At 34.8% G+C, this 20,539-nt stretch overlaps 1 protein-coding gene across 1 annotated transcript; it reads left to right on the top strand.

Moving 5' to 3' along the window:
* The first annotated feature begins 351 nt into the window (after positions 1–351).
* LOC137399829 (uncharacterized) lies at positions 352–20,488 on the top strand. The gene is made up of 6 exons (XM_068086065.1): positions 352–399; positions 7,984–8,206; positions 9,098–9,203; positions 14,502–14,656; positions 16,821–16,965; positions 18,753–20,488. The coding sequence occupies exons 1-6, from the start codon at positions 392–394 to the stop codon at positions 18,959–18,961; spliced, it is 846 nt and encodes a 281-aa protein (XP_067942166.1). The 5' UTR covers positions 352–391; the 3' UTR covers positions 18,962–20,488.
* Positions 20,489–20,539: the final 51 nt, after the last annotated feature.

Below are 20,539 nucleotides of genomic sequence, written 5' to 3' on the forward strand. Positions count from 1 at the left end.
ATTTCATTGATTTTACCTGTTACCAATAAATCTAGGTAATTTGGAGAGCATATATTAAAAGCATATAAAATAAACCAATTTTCGTAATAAAAAACTACAAAACTAATATAGTCAAGCTAAAAAGAATGGTATAAATAAATCACTTTTACAAAGTAAAATAGCCACCTTAATTGCATAACTATACAATGATATCTGCTACTATGTTGTAAGATTGCATAAAACTGTCATCTAAACACACATCTCAAAAGTATCTCGTTCTTTGCTCTAGGGGAAACCATGGTGTTATCAACACCATTGGCAGCCCTGAACAAGTGCTCTGATATAATGCGTACTCAGCCAGTCTATTCAACTTGGGGCATACAAGTAGATAGTTGTCTCTTTATAAACCAGGATGGCTTCGTGAGTAGCATACACTCTATTTTATTCTAATAAAACTTCTTCACAGAATTATGATGACTGTCATAACGGAATTAAATCTGACATTTGATTTTGATGTCGTTTGCATTTTCAACCTGAGATCACACAAAAAATTAATGGTTTTATTTGCTGTCAACAATCCAGTTAATTTTAATGTTTGTTACAGCTGACTTTGAAAGCAAATATGTCAATTTGAAGCACTAAGTCATGGAGATTATGTAGTCATAGCAACTAAACTCTTGAATTGGGGAGGCTAACTGAAAAAAGTGGTAGAGTAACAGATATATGTGTTTAGCTATCTGAATTTGAAAAATTAAAATATTTAACTCAGAGCAATATAACATGTATTCATAGTCTGCATAAATATTCTTGCTTATTGAAATAATATTTTTATATGCGGTTAACCCTATACAGATGGTGGTATTCGCCTAGGGAAATAATGATAGTTACTTACATATTTAATCTGCAAGAGAATGTTCTGGATATTATAGCAGAAGCTCTGACAGCAGTGCAAAACTGTAACAAGAAATAAATGAGGCCTAAAACCTAACCCTATAAGGTGCTGAAACCTATAAGCAAAAAATACAAACTGATTGTGTGAAGAGATAATGTGAAAGTGGGAAGCCATGCACAACTTATTCTGACAGAACAGACTTCCGTTCCACTATTCCTATGAGGTACTTTTTTAGTCCAAGACTCTACTCTCACCTGCCGGGTTAAGTGAAATTTCTCTAGCAGCCAAATCAAGTATTTATTTATTTTCTGTTTAGTAGCGTTCTTGATTCAATTCAAGCAGCTGTTACTGATCAATACCAGAAATGACAGTAAACTATGGTACAGCATGTCTGACAAGCAAAAGGTTATACATTTTATAAACAACAATAAGAAAGATTGACATTATGTCCAGAAACATGTAAACTTTTATATTTATCCATTTATACTAGTATGAAGGTAGCAACTAAAATGTGTCAAATTATTAATTTCATGTAGAGACAGCTTTTCTGCTGTCACAGGAGTTTTCTGACACTTCTTAACGCAGTAGTGAGTTGCTAGATGGCTGTTTTCAATAACATTATTCTGGTTTCACGATTTTAATGTTTGTAATCCATTTTTACCGGTTTCCTTAGAAGAAAAGTCATCAATTAGTCAATCACTGTGTTTCCATGCTTCAAAGATTGACCTTGAAAGAATTGTTATTTTTTCAAAAAACAATTGCAGGAAAATGTCTATGCACATTTGAAAAATCATGCTTAACAAGATTTCACCACTTGGAATTGGCAAAACCAAAGTATGCAGGTTCACAAATTAATGGGCAACAAAACCTATTTTATATTGTTATTACTTAAATTTAGTTGTTTATCATCGTGTATTAATAATTATAATGTAGTATTAATAATGTCAGCAACGCTTGGTAGGAATTATAAATATTTTAAATTTTAGCTATCAGTTTTTCCAGTGTTAGTTTTAAATGAAGTGTAGCTTCTTAGTAAAATAAAGTAGTACGTATTGCTACAGTAATAATTTCAATATGTGCAGCTGAATACAGACCAACTGCTTCACTTCCCCTTTTATGGAATCGCATACAGCACAGAGTGGTATTATAGCGATATATAAATGTTACTAAAACATTTTATTTAAACTACATGAATAGAATAAAAAACAAAATTAAAAAACTTACGTCCTGCTGTAACAAAAGAGTTATAATAAAACTAATCATATCGCTATTTAATCTAGACAAACTCAATAGGAAAACATAAAAAAGATCTTGCAAGCGTAACCAGTATGGGTATATGTAAAAGGTGCAAATACTACATGATATACCGTAAAAATTCTAATTGAACGCCATGGCACTCTGTTTTTCAACCCTTCCTCTATAGTGGCGGTTAAATATAGGTGGCGTTCTATTAGAGGCTGCCCTTCTATTTTTCATATGGCTCATCCGAATTTCGGGAAAATAAATTTAGCCCTTTTACGGGCGAAGGGAATGTCGCCTATATTTTGCCCTCTCTTTGCGATGGTGGAGCGATATTAAACCTTGTGGATGCAATAAATCTGTGAACTTACCTCCAACTTGTCAAATATCTCGTAATAAATATGCATTGAGGAACCGAGAAATATTTGTAACAGTCGATATCTATTGCTTGCAATTAACCTGCGATGATATTATAGCCTGTTTCCTGCTTTGCAATTTGTTCGAGCTTTCAATTTTGATTTCATTCTAAATTTGAAGACAACTTTTTAATTCATATTTGTATTTAACAATGTTGCATTAAAGCTCATTGCTTTCATCGATATGATTGCTACAGTTTACAGTCAAAACTAGTGTTTTGTGTGCAATAGAAAAGGAATTACGAGCGTTGATCCATTGTAAGATCAGATTACCACAATGATGCTATCAAATATAATGCTATAAATCTGCAAATGTATAAGTTATATAAGAATAATCTATCAAATGCTACAAATATATATTCAAAAACAAGTGACATAAACGAACCATACTTATATTACATGCAAAAACAAAAATTAATGCTTTGGAAACAAAAATATTTGCATTGTTTGCTCGACCACTTACCTTCTGATAGTTGCTTTCGATAGAACAAACATCTTCTGGCTGTTCAATACTTTCTGCCCTCAACTCTTCTTCTGCATTGCATAACTAGTCGATATCAGTGTCTAAACAATTTTGTTAGCATAGCAAAACTTTTACGCATTGCATTTTGAAAAACTTCTATGAGTTGCACTTTGCACAAATGCAGCGCGTAAAGGTTTTGCTCGCTAAACGTAGTCTTTGGCTCAAAACTAGTCGTTCATCTACCATCATAGATGTAAACCATATCACACAAACGTCGAAGCATCAAAACCGCGTTAAACAAGGAACTACTATTAGCTTGATATAGTTGCTAGTTATTTCTATGATGTTGCTTTCAAAGTTCTAATGAAAAAAAAATGAAAAGCCCTAAAGTTGGACAACGAGATAATTAATTGTTATTGATGTAATCGATTCATTACTAATACGATTTTGTGGACACTTTTCTACTGATCACTTTCTATTATGGGTTGTGAAGATCAAAAAATGTCGATGTAGTGGTCAGATGGAGGTGGCATTCAATTACAGGTGGTGCTCTATTTTTGAACCCTTCTCCAATAGTCGCGTTCAAATAGAGGTGGCCTTAAATTAAAGGTTTTACAATTCTATATATGCAGACAGCAGTTAAAATATTCAAGTATTTCTGTTTCTTGTCATCAAATAGTTTTTACTGTAATTTCAATCTCCAAAGGAAAAACATCGTTGAAAAGTTTCTATCAAAAGGTCTAAGGTTTTGCGCATTTCTGTGAATCAAGGGACAAGGTCAAGGTACATAGAATCTATCTGCTAAACATAGAGTAGCAAGTAGTTAGAAGTTACTCAGTAGCTCTTGGCTAATCTGATAACAACTATTCAAACAGACCACGGGGTTGATTAGTTTAGTTTAAATCAGTGCTACCTTATTGCTGAATTTCCTATGACTGATAAGGGCAATCTCACAACCCCCCTTGTTGTTAATTGAACAAAAAGGGCTCAGAACATGCAGAAAAGCAGACATGATTGGAACACCGCACAACCACTATTTGAACACCATGCACTCTGTTTTACCGTATATGAAAACAATATGTTGTTGAATGATCATTCTACGGAGAGTTTAACGTTTTCACACAGCAGCAACATATAAAAACAACTCACTCTACGATCTTCAACTTTTTTGCTGCCTCTTCTCCACTACTATCTGATCGAAATGTTGGTTCCTTGTGTTAGTGAAATGCGCAAATAAGTTTTAGGGTTGATGGCGTTCTGATATTTATTTTTGATGTACATGTACATGAGAGATAAAAATTTGGATACATGTGGACAAGTTGTTCCTAATGGGACAAGATTTTTTAAGCTCTTTTCAAGAGAGTCGGGTAGCCATTCTTCACAATTGATTCTTGCATCTCCGTGATCAACAGCTCGTACTCCACAGCTCGCGAGCACCACTAATCGGCCAGCCCTGGTTTAAAGTAAATGATTCATTTTAACAAGTTGTCAATAAATGCTTCACTCCATAAGTTGACAAGAAATATTCCTAGATAACCTGTTTTTAACACGAATTTTGTTGCTTACAGTCCTTTTCAGTGTAACAATGCAGCAACATTAATGCTGTGTTTGTACTCAACTTGAAATATTGCTTGTCTTGTAAATTATGCATGAAGTTTGGATAATGATGTTTTTGAATTCCCTATGCTTAGTAGGTACGCCGTTGGGCTGAACGTCAGGGCATCAGATTCCAATCAAATATTCATAACAGTTTTATGAGAAGCAAGTGCTTTTGGTAGGGTTCATTGACTGTAGGAAGATGCATGTGTGTCAATGCATCATTAAAAGTCATGGCCCAATATTTTTGTAAACATCTTAACTTCTCATCTCACTAAAAATGTTTTATTGGACTTTTTTGCTGGTCACTGATAGAGTAAATATCATGTCAGTCGGATATCGCTAAAGCTTACCGGTAGAGGATAACTCCATTTTCATAGATATGAATTATTACAAGCGATTGCTCATCTCATATCCCATTCTATGATTGGTGTATTTTTTATCTTTTGTAATTCTAGGTTAACCCTTTGAACCCTGGCCGTTTTTGACAATGTGTGTCTGTAACCCTGGACAATTTTTCCAACGATCCAAAGTTTTTAAACTTTTATTAAATAAATCTATATGTGCTCACATTACAATGATATTTGATAAAGTACTAGTAAAAAAGTAGGGCAACACACAGCAAATGTCATCAAACAGAAAAAAACAGTACTTCACCATTATTCAGGCTAAAACTAAAAAGGTTCTAAAAATTTTATAACACTCGTACAAACATTTACAGTAGTATCATATCCATCGAACACATGTTCATCATAATTTCATGACTCAAAATATACTAGAAAAATATAATTAATATAATAAAACTCTTTATTTGCATCATAATCATTTATTACCTACCAACGAATAAGCCACATCGATTTTTTCGCGATATCGTCCTAATAAAGATTTGTTATTATAACAGAGGAAGTTGCTAAATATCTTTGAAAACGGTAAGAATGGATACAAAAATTTTCTGACTTTTTTTTATGCAAAGGCTAAATATTGGCTTGCGTTGTTGCTTAGAAACAGGGATTGTAAACAGAGTCGTGCCAAGGCCGGTTTTCCAGCCACTAGAGTTTCTGAGACACTCTCCATAAGGCTGCAAAAGCGGCCGCTAGGGTTCAAAGGGTTAAGAGGCGAGAGTCTGAAAGCACCTGACGTGAGTAAAGAATGTAATTACTATTTAGTTTTAAATGAACTTACACAAAATGTTAGTAAATTTTATCAGAAAGTATCGACATTTTTTATCGTATGCGATTGTTTTTGGTGTTTGAGCTGATCTGACTGCCAGAAGATTTCAAGATTAAAATCGATAAATCCTGATAACGATCAAAACGCTCAGATCAATCAAAAGTACAGAAGTAAGGAACTTAATTACTGTTTAGTCGAAGTATATCTCCTTAGTCAGCTAGCCTTTCTCTATGGTATAGGACTTCCCCAAACTCTAGTCACATTGGCAAAACCATACGCTAAATTAGGTTATTTTACTGTACTACTTGTGAACATTTTTGCGAGTCATTTTAGTTTTCGATGTCAATAATCTGCGATAAACTGACTACACTATAAAGAGTATTAGAATGAATCAATTTTTCCATAGAAAAAAACTCTAGTTTTAAATGCTTAGCTTAAAGCCAATGCTGACAGCTTAAAAACTAGAATATGCGAATCCTTGCATTTAGACATCAATGTATTACTCAAAACAACCCGATGAGGTGACTTGTGGTATTGTTTCACTGATTTTAATCATAATAGCGAAATCGATGCTTCGAGTCCCAGAGATTGTATTTTAGGGATGTTGCGCGTAATACTGAATAGTTTACAAATATAAGCGGAATGAGAATTGCTCGATTTTGGCAGCATGCTCACATCCGAACTTAACTTGTCTCTCTTACTGAGTTCTTTAGGGTTTCAGTGTACCAAAACTCATCCCTGAAAGTGGCACGGACACAAGCACCTAATACAATTACGATTTTGTGATCAGCTTAAATGTTTAGATATAGACAGTAAGCTTTTCTATGAGCTGTATGCAAAAACATATGGAGCTTCAAATAATAGTGCTGTATTCTGTTCAGGCTATTCTCATTTCTATTAGTTGACAGACAAATAGCAATCAACACGCAACTAGATACAGCTCCCAACAGCTGCTATAGGCCTACGTGATGGGAAACAGTCAATACACTTGATAACACTTGATAACACTTGATAACAACACTTCATAGTCCATGCTTTGGGATTGCTGGTCTAAACATTCCATTTTAGTATGCGATATCAGTTAAGTCACTTTTGACTCGGCCAATATTGCACTTTTGACTGAGCTCTCAGTTTTCACTCTTTTAGCTAAAACATATTTATGTATTATAACAATTTATGACAATTTTAACAAAAAAACCAATTTTTAAAACACGAGAAAATGAATAGAATAACTATTTGTTAAAATTCCAGTACTGACTGTGAGAAAAACAAAGTTTATTATGGCAGCAGTCAGCGTCCAATTCAACGTGTGATTCATTCTCATTCATGATCAGTGCTTAACAAGCCTGGTTTTGCTCACAATGGACATAGGCCTACGCGAAGCTTGCTTTCAGAACCGTATGTTGACACACTTAATAACATAAATCAATCACAACTGTTCAAATTTCCTTTGCAGATATTAAATAATTTATGGGTTTTTACAAGCACAAAGTTGAGCGCTTCAGTAGACAAAACCTGCTGCCTCCGAGTTAGCTAATTGTCTAGACGACTCAGCTTTTTACCCATTGGTCAAAATTATTATATACTAGCTTTAAGCTCGGTATTACTCAGGATTTTTTACATTTTCAATCGGATAGCCGGCAGCATTTGTTGTCGATTTTCACTGCAAAGTGTTTTGGTGACAATCATCCTTAGTGCATGTGAAGTCTCATTCTTGAGTCGCTAATAGGATGTGTGATTAAAAGGGTAGTTATAAGGGATCAGGCGTGATTTTGGAACCAAATATTTTTGACGACTTAGCGGAAAGCACGGTGTGTGAAGTTTGGATAAAATTGGGGGAAAGATGTGGAAACTCGTAGCATTGACTAACAGTCACAATGACAAAGTGGGGCTTATTAATCTACTGTAGATGTGCTGCCAGGGCATTATTCACTGTGTAAGTAGTAGCTTTAGATTTCACATCTGTATTAATCTATAAATGATATGCTCATCAAAATAGACATTTTTTGTACTAATTACATGTTGAAATTATGCAAAAAATATCGCACATTATAAAAAGCATGATCTTGCGTAGCCTCAGATCTTGCTCATTATACGAGGCGCTAACTTTAGCTCTTGTATAGAGCTGTAAGTCTTTTTATTACTTCAAAGAATGAAGGCTATTTAGTAAGCTTATGTATTCTTTTGTTATCATTTCTGTAGTTTGTAAGGCTAGTTTATTGTTGCAGTAATGGTGAGAGGAAGAATATGGTAGATTTGCAGCGTATAGTACAAGAGTGGGCATATAAATTTTTCAAGCGAAACCGTAAATGGAAGCATAAGTTTCTCAAGGAAAAAGATTTAGACTTCGATATTGACTGGAGCCATGTTCACTTCATACACTCAGAGCCTGATTATACAAGAATTACGAAAGAAGACGATCCTCAATGTCCTCCAGCGCACAACTTGTCTGTAAGAACTAAAATATTAAAATATTGAGCTTTTTATTACAAACTTATGGAGTAACACGTCAAAGAAAATTTGTTACCTGTACATAAGTAAACAAGCTAGCTAAACTAAAACAATTAAAAAAATATGTTGCAATTTTGTTTAAAATATTATTTAATTTTTAACATTCGCAAATAAAGTAAAGATCTGATGCTATGTCCAAAGTTGTTTATATTTTATTAATAATTATTTTAATAATATAATAATATATAATATAGCTTTGTATTAACAGAACTACTATTTGAGCATTTATATAGAGTGATCAAGTTCCATAGTGTTGAATATAACTGTGGTCAGGAGTGGTTTCTTTGCCAGTTTTAGGCGGTTACAAGCCGGTCTGTGGTAAGGTCGCCAAACTGCTTTTATTGCATCCTTTAACATGTAAAGAATAATTAGAACCTAGGTTACAGTAAATACGCAAACCGTTTATTAAGGGTTTAAACAAGGTACTTTTGTTTGCCATCAAAGGAATGAAAAATTATCAATTATACATTTGGCATGTTCAAATCCTATCATTAAATTTTGGGTACCTTATTTTGATAGTTGTATTTTTACATTCTGTTTCTTTAAACTAAAAATGAATAAGATGAATAAGGTATAGTATAGTCAATTGCATATTTTACCACTCATTATCTGTTATCAACTAAAAATAACCGAAGCTCGTGTGGTTGTGCGAAAATTTAAGATTTTGTTTAAACAACAGCTCATGAAAAGCCATGATTTCAATGGTGTATTTGCTCACTGCAAACACAAAAATGTGCAAAAAAATCATAAGCAAAAGGTGCTGTCAAACTTTAAAAACAGCAATCAAATATGTCAAGGTCATTATTGTTGTTTTTGGTTTCTATTTAACAGACTCTATTTAAAACTGTCTTTGAGAACAAAACAAAGGGGCCACAAAACTACAGCTTTAAAACTGAGCGAACTACGAGCTCGAGTTGTGCGGTGGAGGTACAGAAAGGTAAGTTGCTAACCTATTTACCATTGGCTGAAGTAAAATGTAAAGTAAACCTTAATAAACCAATCAGTTGGTTTAAAAATACTTTACGAGACATGAGAAACCAGTTTTAGAATGCATAGGAAATAGCATTTGCATGTTTTGTTATTTAGTAACACTCTTCTAGTTATCTTAGCATTTGCACTCTATGATTTGAAAGCCTGAAAGATCTGCCTAAAATGTTTAAACTGATATTTTTATTCTTAGCAAATGATCATCGATCTCTTTTGTTTTATTTGAAGCCAAAATGCTAAAACATCAGTGCAGAATTAAACAGTCAAAAGCACCAAGCTACAACATTGGCGGTGTATTGAATGGCAACATAGCAAAGGCGGTATAGCAAAGGCGCACAACGTTTGAATGCTTTTGTGGGCAGTTAATAATTTATCAAGATGAGTAAGGTTGTCAGTGTGTACTAGATATTTAGTTATTGCGCAACTTGATTAGTTCCAGTTTCTGGTTACCTTTTGTTAGCCGTAAAGAACACCTTAATTGTGTGTCAGTGATCTTCTCATAGTGTCCGATGTATTGTTGCTCAAGCATACAATAATAAGGCAAATCAAGTCCAGAAACAAGGATAAAATCGGACTTCTGGGCTATCGTCAGGCTGTCTTCTAGCTGACTTCAGGACAATCTGGGCTTCTGACTTTCTGAACTAACTGAGATGTTAGCAAAATTAGGTTGTCTAAAAACTCTAAGATATTTATGAAACATTCAGTTTATTGCCATTGGCTGTAGTCTAAACAGTTTTTGAAAAGTTCTTACAGCAGGAAGGGAAATAATGAGTTTTGTACGCAATAACGAGTACATAATTAAAAAAACTTTTAATTGCAGTGCCTTTATTGGTTCTTGTTATTAGAGGTATACATAAACAGCAAGAAGCAATCATTGTAAACATTGGCAGGTATTTAAAATAGTTGAGCTGACTTTGAGAGTCAGTGGAAAGATAGTGCTAGTCGCTAGCTGGTTATTACTAGCCTGTGGTTACGTGAGTCAAACATATCAATTTGTATTGCTATGAGGAGAGTGTTGAACATTGGCTAACCAAGGCAGGACTTGATTTTGTAAAGCTTATTGTTTGATTAGTACTTTGTAACTTACTGGTCAAAGTGTGTTGTAGATGTAGAAGTAGATGTAGTCTCTATTGATTGTAGCTGTAAATTGCCATTTTATGTTCAACTATAATGTTTGTATCAAGGAGATGTAAAAGACTAGTGATACTACTGTAGCAAGACAGCTGAACAATTGAAGAAGTTAGAAGATTGGTATAAAGCTGGCATTAAACAACCTTGACAAAGTATAATTGAAAGCAAACTCGTATCTTTTCCATAAAATTAAAAACAACTTAGTTGCTATTGGAAGCAATTCAGAAATTAACTTATAGATTTGTTATATAGCTGATGACAGGCAGCAACAGGTACTTGAACATAATCTTATATATGCTTTCAACATTAAATGAAAACAAAGGAAAACTAGGTAGGTTAACAGAGTAAAGTTTTGTACCATAGCACCTATTCGGCAGCACTTGTAAAATATTGACAGCAAATCTGGTGTTTGTGTAAGAAAAGGTTTGAGCATCAAGCGATTGATGATTAATGCTGCTTACCCTCTAACTAGGGCCCTACAGACTACACTTGCCATCGGAGTAGTACTAGAGAAGAAAACTCTTGCACCTAATTGTTGGGCAGCCATCCAGTAGAAAGGCTAGCAGATAAACATAAATGCAATGAGCAGATGTTCTCATACAATTATGTAAACTTCCAATGTGGGTATGACCAGCCTCCTGTAGGCATGACTGAGCAGTAATGATATGGTGCTGCTTGACCTCTCTGCTTGACCTCTTAGCTTTGGAGTAATTGAAGAAGACAGCATTATTACCTCATCAGACCAACTTTGAAATACAATCTGCAATCACGGCAATCATGACAGCAGCTGGCAGCGCCCACTCTTTCCACACATCACCTCAGAAGAAATGCTGTTGATATGTCCACTATTACATGTAGTTGACCTACTTTATCTCTAGTCAGTAGGTTTGTTTTGATTTGTGAAAATATTCAAAGATGAAGTTTTACTAAAACTCAGGCTAACCAGAGGTTCTCATCAAAGTTTGTATGGTAAATCTAAAGCGAACTAAACTTGACTCACCATTTTTTTATTGCAAAACTAAGGCTGACCAAACGCAACGTACCAAAGTTTGTACTGAGAAACTAGGGCTAGTCAAAGGCTCTCACCATAGTTTCTATTGTGGAACTAAGGCTGATCAAAGGTTACTCACTAAAGTTTCTATTGTGGAACTAAGGCTGATCAAAGGCTACTCAGTAGAGTTTCTATTGTGAAACTAAGACCAACAAAAGCTTACGGGTTGATGTTTGTTTGGTGCAATGTATATCACTGAAACAATCGAAGTGGTCGAAAAAATAAAACTTTTCCTACCTGCACAACATAACATTTAACCAGTGACGTTAGCAAAAATAAAAAAAGGTTTTACTTTCTCAAATCCATCTCAAAATGTTCTTATGAAAAGAATACAATGTGGCACAACTCCTGCATAACCACAAGCCCTAACGAGGAATAAGCTTGACAACTTCGTGAGAGCAATTTCTACCTCAAACTTCCTGAAAATAAATATTATTAAATAGGTTATCAAATGCAAAAACACAGCTAATTTGGTTGCTGTGAAAGTTTTGCTCTGTATCCACGTATGTGTGTGTGTCTATTATGGAAGAGTAGAAGAGGAGAGCTGTATGCTGTATGTATAATGTATTGAACTGTAATGTAGAAGTGTAATACTGAACTGGATTGCCATAACCAGGAACAATGCAATAATGTAAGCATGAGTAATAGTCTAGAATGTTCCGGATTATACTATACTATGACAGTTGCGTGAGTGGCCATGGCATAGGATGTGGGAAGTTTTCAACGAGGGCTTCCGTCGAGACAAACCTTTATTCTTTTTTGTTGTCTTGTAAAAACTATGGAAGGAAAAAGTAATGAGGCAGAAGGTAATGAAAAACAAAGTAGTAAAACTTATGCGAAATATCAATTTCATATTGTGACACGAGAATGAATTGGAGAAATTGTCAATCATCTCTTAGCCTTCTTGCTGTGTGTGCCACAAACTGATTTATGGAGAGGTCTGGTAGAGTAGTGTCCAGAGCTCTGATGGCAGGTACCTTTGTTTGATTCAACTTGATGTCAATTGATATTTGCAAAGTTCCAGACTTCACACAACTAAGTGAAAACAGAAAGTCGGAAATCAGAAAAAGCCTGTTTTGCCAGCTCCCTACATGAACAAAACCATGGACAAATACACCCGGTGCTGCCGTTCGGCAACCAGCCCAAACCAATGTCTGTCATACCACAAAGCATAAACTAAGCACTGCAAGGGCTTCATTTGAAGACTATGTGATGTGAATAAACAAAAGCTGATTGCCTTATGATAGATTTAGAATGAGGTTTGAGGTCGTGTTTTATATTTATCAAGGCACTGCCAGCAACAAATTGAAACTTGAAATCCTGAATATATAGGGGGCACTTGATTGGGTATGCTTGATGCATTTGAGCTGCAATGCAGGCCCCTCACTAATTTTAAGAGAAATAGGCCAGTTCTTGCCTAGGTTGTGCTGAATTGCCTAATCTTTCACGGTTCACCGCCACTAGTACATGAAGTTCATTAATTTTTAATATTCCTCCTACGACAATAATAGCCAGAATCTTCTTATCTTACATGAATATGTTATGTAACTTTTAGGTCTACTAGTACGCTGGCCTCATGAGAAATCGTCAGGTGTAATAACTATAAGCATAGTTATTCTGAAATATGTGCCGGTCGATTGATGCAGGTGTTACAGTGTTGGGCTATCAAACTAAATGTTGCAAGTTTGAATTCCATACGACGCAAATTCTTTTCTTAACCTCAAACTATGGCTCCTGACATATAAGTGGACATACCTTTTTCAATTGTAAAGAATATTCATGTCTATAAACAATATTTGGTCAATGTAACATTTTGTTGCAACGAATATTTTTTCAGTCATCTGCAAAAAAGATAAAAGTAGAGAATACAGCTGAAGCAACCGTTGGAAATACTATGCAAACATTATTCTCCCAAAAGACTGGGACACATGATAACTGAGTCAGCTAGTGTTTATTGAAAGAAGATCATGATAAGTAATGTATTGAAGTAGAACAACAAATAGAATTCGAGGCAATCGCTGTAGAGACCCTAGCGACTAACACTCCACTAAATTATTATGAACGCTGCGCACCAAAAGTTTACAAATTAAAAACACCAACAAAAGCCGAAGTAGCTTCCACTATACACATCGCACGCTATTTACCGATATTCATAGACTTACCAGCATTATCGATGTTTATGTTGTTTTTACCTAGATGAATATTCCTGGACTGATGCAGATGAGAGTGGTTGTAGAAAAGTTTGTTTTAATAACGACGGCGTATGATATCAATATTAACATTATTGGTTGCTGTTCAATGTAGAGTTCATCACTTGTTATCATGAACTATTACAATTTTTTCTATTTATGAGTGATGACTCATACTGCCGTTAAAACAAGAATATAATTTTCTCATTAGTTTACCAATCACTAAAATTGATCGCTAATTTCTATGCCAGTTGCTATTAACATAATTATGTGGTCTAACGTATTCCTTTCAGTATCAACAAAAGCTGAGATCTTTATAAATACTTTGAGATCTTTATAAATACTTTGATGTTTTGGGTTAAAATTGCTGAGTGCTTCCCTTAGATCAAACACGTTTGGAGTATACCAAAATGGTCTATTGGATACAGTAGTGCGTCTTTGACACATTATTTACGGTTTTTGTCACATCACTTAAAGTGGCATGAGAAAGATAACTCTGAGAATACCAATGCTTATCACTCACCCTGTTCCTGTTCTGTGCCGTGAGAGATTGGCAGGCATAATAATTATATATAGAATTATTCAGGTGATCAAATGAGGCAATTGTCAGAGTGTCAGTCTACCATGTTTAAAATTGTGAGTGTGAAGCCTGTATGATGCGATCTTTTTTTCAAAGCTTTACAACCAGAGCTTTGAACGAATGATTGAGCATCGCTTTTATTATAGTAGAATTTTCAGAGTAGGTACGACATGTACTTTTATATTCACGGAATGTTCAGACATATACACAAACCGTGCAAATATTTTTATACACAACAACTGACAGTTACTACGTTACATTGAACAGCAAACTTTATGCCGACCTATGAACCTGCAGGTGTGACGAAAGGGGTCGAGGCATCACTGACTCTTAAGACACCGTGTGAAGTGGTGGAGGCTCATGGAGGTTTCAAAATGGAAACAACTGTCAACACAGCAGAGTCTGAAACTGTGGTGAATGAGATGACTTGGGGAGTTGACAGTCAAATAATGGTAAAAATATTACTTTTTCTTTACTTTTCCCTTATTGGCTGTTGTCTGTTGTTTATTTATAAATGTAATGAGCACCCTTTTCCTTGAACTTAAAAATCTACTCATGTTACTCATTGTTGTAATACTAACTACTAGTAGGTAGTACTGACTACTTATATTTAGTACTAACTACTTTAAAACAATGAATGACGTGAGTTAGACAGTTAGTTAGTGATCAGTCATTACTAACTTGTACTGCTAGTTAGTAGGCTACTAGCTAATAGTAGTTAGTACTATTCACCTAGTAATTTATATAGACCATTGATAATAAACCATATATACAGTAATAGTCAAAATAAATTTGCCTGACTCTAAATTAAATGCGTGTCCCAACTCTTTGAATTACATATTAAGTAGATTTAAGGCCTGGAAACAAATGGAATGCATTGCTGTCGCACTGCGTAGATATTTGCTCTGGCTACATAACAATTCTGCTAAATGATGCATTGTGTCAGCAAATAGTTTGACCTATAAAAATCGGTTTCAGCAATGTGGAGATCAGGCATCCTTTTTGGATTTGTCAGTACTGCTATTATAGTATTGTCAATACATATATTATTCAGGTGATAACAACAGTGTTTGTATAGCTATCTGCATTGCTATGTTGTGCTTAATAATTATATACATTAACTATAAAAGTAGCTAAACACAAATACATTTTTGCTTCATGAAAAATCTGGAAAAAAGGATTTCATTGCAAAAATATCTCAACTGTTTTCTGCACAGTCACAACTGTACATTGGATTCTTACATATCTGCTACAGATAAAAGAGTCTTAGTTTGTATATTAATAGTTGTTTGTGGGAAGCCCTGTTGCCATTGCTATTTAAAAGGAACTTGAAGCTAAAAATATATTTCGGTTAAAATAAATAACATGGAATATATGTCGTAGAACGAGCCAATCTGTCAATCACAGATGCATTTACTCTTTCTCTACCAATTAAAGAAACCTGTTCGTTTTGAACCATTGCCAATACAATTCCGCAAACTAGATCAACCGACCTGTCAGAACACAAGTAAACATAAGAGTGGCTCTGCATGAAGGTTTATCTTTAATAAAAAGATATGCAGTCTTTGCATTCACACGCTGTTTGCGTCTTCACTTAATATATCACGTTCAGGTGCAAAGTGAGACGAGTGCAAGCTCTGTAATAATGTATGTCCTGAACTTTAAAATTAGGTATTATCGAGATATTAAAACACTTATCTGTCATTTTATGTACATAACGCTGACTAGAACCTTGATTAGGTAAAAAATTATTGTGTTTGGATCAGTTACTGAAGCCAATTTTATAAATTTTAGTTATAAGCCTTCTAAGGCAAATAGTTACAAATGTTATTAAGGACAATTGACTATTAAGGATAAAGAATTAGTGTATCAGACCAGTTAAGTTCATGAAATATTTAAAATATTTTTACTTCACTCACTTGAACAAATATGGTTAAGAAAAGAATTAAAACAAAATTGGGAGTTGTGCATTCATCAAAGGCGCAACTCTTGTTTCCCTGTTAAAACAGTAACTCGATCGTAGCTTAATTTTAAGTTGGATTTGATCAGAAATTCTAAATTAGATTATATTTGTCATAACTATTCAATTGATCTTTGTCATGCTAAACAATTTGACTGGGATTTTAATAGCTTTTTCAATGTATTGACTAACATTGGCAATTATATTACCAACTTTTAAAACACGCCTGTTCAACTCCCTTGATAATTTCTGGTTTCTGTCTTTTCATTGCCAATAAAAAGCCAATAAAATAAATATTCTAGTGTCAATGGAAGTTATACATGCGTATGTATATACGTACGTACGTACATACATACATACGTACATACATATGGCAAGACCTAGAGTTCGTAAATTATTGAACTATTAATTAGTTTCTGGCAGTTTCTCAACCAGCTATTATAAAACGTGCAAAATTATGATATCACATCATAATTATTGTTTAATGGCTTAAAAATAAATTACTATATTTTACAAATAACAAATAAATATAATTATGTCTCAGTAATATTTTTAAAGAGCTGCTTATAGTATTTACAATCAGAGGATAAGCATTTTATCTGTCAACAAAGATTACCATGTTATCCTTCACTGATAAATGTACACTATGCTTGCAGGTAGAATCAGGGCATAAAACAACAGCCAAATTGCAGGTCGAAGAGGTTTGTCAAAAAGACACTTACGTTGTGCATAGCGTCATCCATGGACAAATAAAAGTTGTCATACGTAAGAGAAAGGACAACTCCATAGTCTTAAACGCTGGTAAGATATTACAGTTTGAGCTTTCCTCAAGTAGCACTAACTTGTGTAGCCGAACAGGCTGGCTACACTAGAGCCGACCACAGAAAATGGTAGTTATCCTCAAAGCCGATACCTGAGTGATCAGTTTGTCAGAATTTTGAGTTTGGTGAATAGAAGGTGACATCCACCTTCTATAACCAACTGCAGTTCCCACTGCAGCAGTCTGAATTTATATTTTTCATTCTCATATCTAGATTCATGCACTGAAAACTTGGGTTACTACAGTTTGTTACTAAGTATAAAATGATGCAAAAGGCTCTCTGGAATGGCTGAGACTGAAACTCTGTAAGGTTTTGTAACACATTGAAGTAACGCAAAACATTTCAGTGCCACCAATAGTAAAATGATTTTTTATAAAAATCGAATTATTCATGTTAGGCAAATTTTCTAGATGCTTTCCAAAATACTTTAAAGGTTGACTTGCAACAAAATTCACATTACAGTCATTTGGTAACATAAGATTCACCATGTCTTACTCTGTTGTGTTGTAGGTGCAAAATATATGGAAATGTGATTACAAGCTCTTAAAAGCTCAAAAAGCGAACAGTTAATTGCAGCCACACGAGATTGCCGTAGTTTGGATTCTCTTTCCAAAATGGCTCAAATGGGGCGTAGTTGTTACAGGATGGTTTCTGTTTACACTTTCATGCAACCTCATTCGTCGAAATATTTTCACAAATATACTTCACGCATTCAATGAAACCATGTCTATTGTTTTTACGCGTCTGTTTTATCGTCATTGTAATGCTGTCACTTTTAGCACTGATATCTTATAACTTACCGTAAAAAATCATTAAACTTTTTAACCTTACCTTGAAGGAGTATATATCATTGTCTTATAATCATGACGAGCCTGTTGGTTACCTGTGATAATCGAAAAGAGCTGCAAAAATTATTTGCGCAGTATTGGGTCACGTGATCAGATTACGACCTGACGATTGAATAATGCCGAAAGAAAACTGTAAAGTAGCGAGCATCTATATTTGATACGGGGTCTTCGGTAAAACCCGAAGTGTTTGTCATAAACTAGTGCTATGATAAGTTTTACATTAAGCTTTTTTATTGGCCTTTCAATTCACGTGAGAACATACGTGACAAGACGATAACCAAACTGGAATGGCTAGGTCAGATAAATAAACAGATTCCAATCTATGGCGGCTTTTTGTTTTTGAGCTTTCAAGAGCTGGTAATCACATTTCCACGTATTTGACACCTACAACACAACAGAGTAAGACATGGTAAATCTTTTGATACCAAATAACTGTAATGTGAATTTTGTTGCAAGTCAACCTTTAAGAATCTCTGTTGCAATCAGTAATTCATAAGCTTCAGTAGGAATGCTATATGAGATCACAAACATTTCAAGAGCGATAAATTCACTTATCGCAACCTCATGACAAATAGTGAATTATAATAAAAGCAATTATTGCTTTTAACAATTACAGCTTTTTACATTTCAGCCTGCAACCATACAAATATTAGTTTTAAACAGGAACTAATTTGACAAGAACTAATTTTTCCTCAGCATCATTTTTTTCACAATGAAGTTTATTTTTTCACACTTTTTGTAAACAAAAAGTGCACTAAAAAGTACATATACATGTAAGTGACTGGTGTGCTTCCTACTCTGTGATATTTTTCAGGAGATCTAACTGTTCATGCTGCAAATCTACACCATGCGCAAATCTAAGTCTCTTGTTGAGTAATCTTAATTTATTATCAGTAGCACTGTTTTTTGTTCCCAACAGGTGGAAGTATAGTGAAAATCATCGAAGATACTACCAACGATGCTGAAAAAAAAGTAGTGAAAGTTGACAGATCACTCAAAGATTATCCACATCCTGTTGTAACATATGAGAGCCATGGTAAATCGACGTTTAGATTTGGTGCTGAGCAAAGCATTGATTTGGTTGAAGAAAAATTGCAACCGGAAGAAGACAGAGACAAACAACAGTAATAGATTCAGCCTATAACTGAAATTAGATTTTAGCTAACAGTAAACCGCTTGTATGCTATTATAATAAATAACTTTATTTATAGAAGTACGAACATATATATGAGCCAGATTATTTAGAAAATATATTCCAATTTATATAATTTATACATAGGCATGAATTTTAAAATGCTACAAGCCTGGAAAAGTAGAAGTATTTCGAACATCTGCAGAGCCAAAGAAACTGTTAGTCACAGTGTCTTGAGTAGCATGCACTACCGAGTCTGTAGGAGATACGAGACGTATCTCTGAAATTGAGGGCATCTCGGTGAAGGCTTGTTGACATATCACTAGAGATTTAGCATACCAATCGTTCCAATGCTGGCTAGACTGAGCGAGCGTAGCAGAAGAACCTTTTTTACTATCAGTGAGCTGCGCCTCGGAACCAGAAGATTGTGGCAACGTTATGTGTACCACATTGGACGGTTTGTGCAAATGCAATGTTCGTACAGTGGGCATTTGACTAGGCAAGTTAACCGATGCTAATTCCTCAACTGCAGAGCTCTGTTGGTGATGCAAATGTAAAAGTTCATCTTTAAGCTTAGTACAAGGACGTCTCCAGAGATCTTGAAAAGATAAACCGCAGAGAGGATTAGTATCTGTATGCACTATTAGGGTCAGCGAAAGATCTCCATGAATGTGCATCATCACATGAAATTTCTTATTTATGGTTTTGTGCGGCGAGATGAGGTGCTCTTCCGTTAAATGGCAGAGCAATACAGTTACATTTTCTACCACAAATTGAATATGGTTCCCAAGTTCACCTGTTTCACCAGCCAGTATTAATGTCAGCAGCTGAATAAAGTGAGGCTGCAAATTCTTTGATAGCACAAGTCTACCATTGACCATTGCCAAAGCTCCAACCACGGCGTGTGTAGTATAGAGAGATTCCAACAATAAAGATATGTGATTAATTAGCTTTTTGTTAATAACTCCTGATGAAGATGTTGAGGTTTGAAGTGTCCAAGAGCCCAAGCATTCCGCCAAATGAGGTCTACAAATCTTTTCCAGAAATTTTAACATGCAGTCAATATCTTTAGCTTTGATCTTATCGGGGTTATTTGTCATATTTGTTTCCGTAGTGTGAACTTCTGCAGTAGAAAATCCACCATAAAATGTGTTGAATAAAAAAATCAACATTTCCAACTCGCTTTCGGCCACTTTTTCCGGATAGATCGAGGGTCTGCGAAGAGAAACGGTGTACTTGCCGATGTGCAAGAAAAAGAAGTTAACGTCTTCTAAACGACAAATGCTAGGTAATGATGCCCCGATTTCCTGCTCCAATTTACTGATTAGCCCCATCACTTGACCAATTAAGTGCAGTAACTTTGTTACGGCAGCTCTGTCCTCTTCAGTTTCCTCAGCTGGCAACAATGGATAAAGGAGCGCCTCTTTTTGATCATCACCTTCGTTTAATGCAGCAGTGCGATCATAGATAAAAACAATGGGTATAGCTGCAGATCTGTGGGTTGGGTGACTGTCTATAAACTTGCCGTCACAAACTTCCTCCATATTGAAATGTCCTTGTGTTGATCATACCAA

The sequence above is a fragment of the Watersipora subatra genome, chromosome 7 (genome assembly GCF_963576615.1).
Source record: "Watersipora subatra chromosome 7, tzWatSuba1.1, whole genome shotgun sequence".
Classification (NCBI taxonomy): Eukaryota; Metazoa; Bryozoa; class Gymnolaemata; order Cheilostomatida; family Watersiporidae; genus Watersipora; species Watersipora subatra.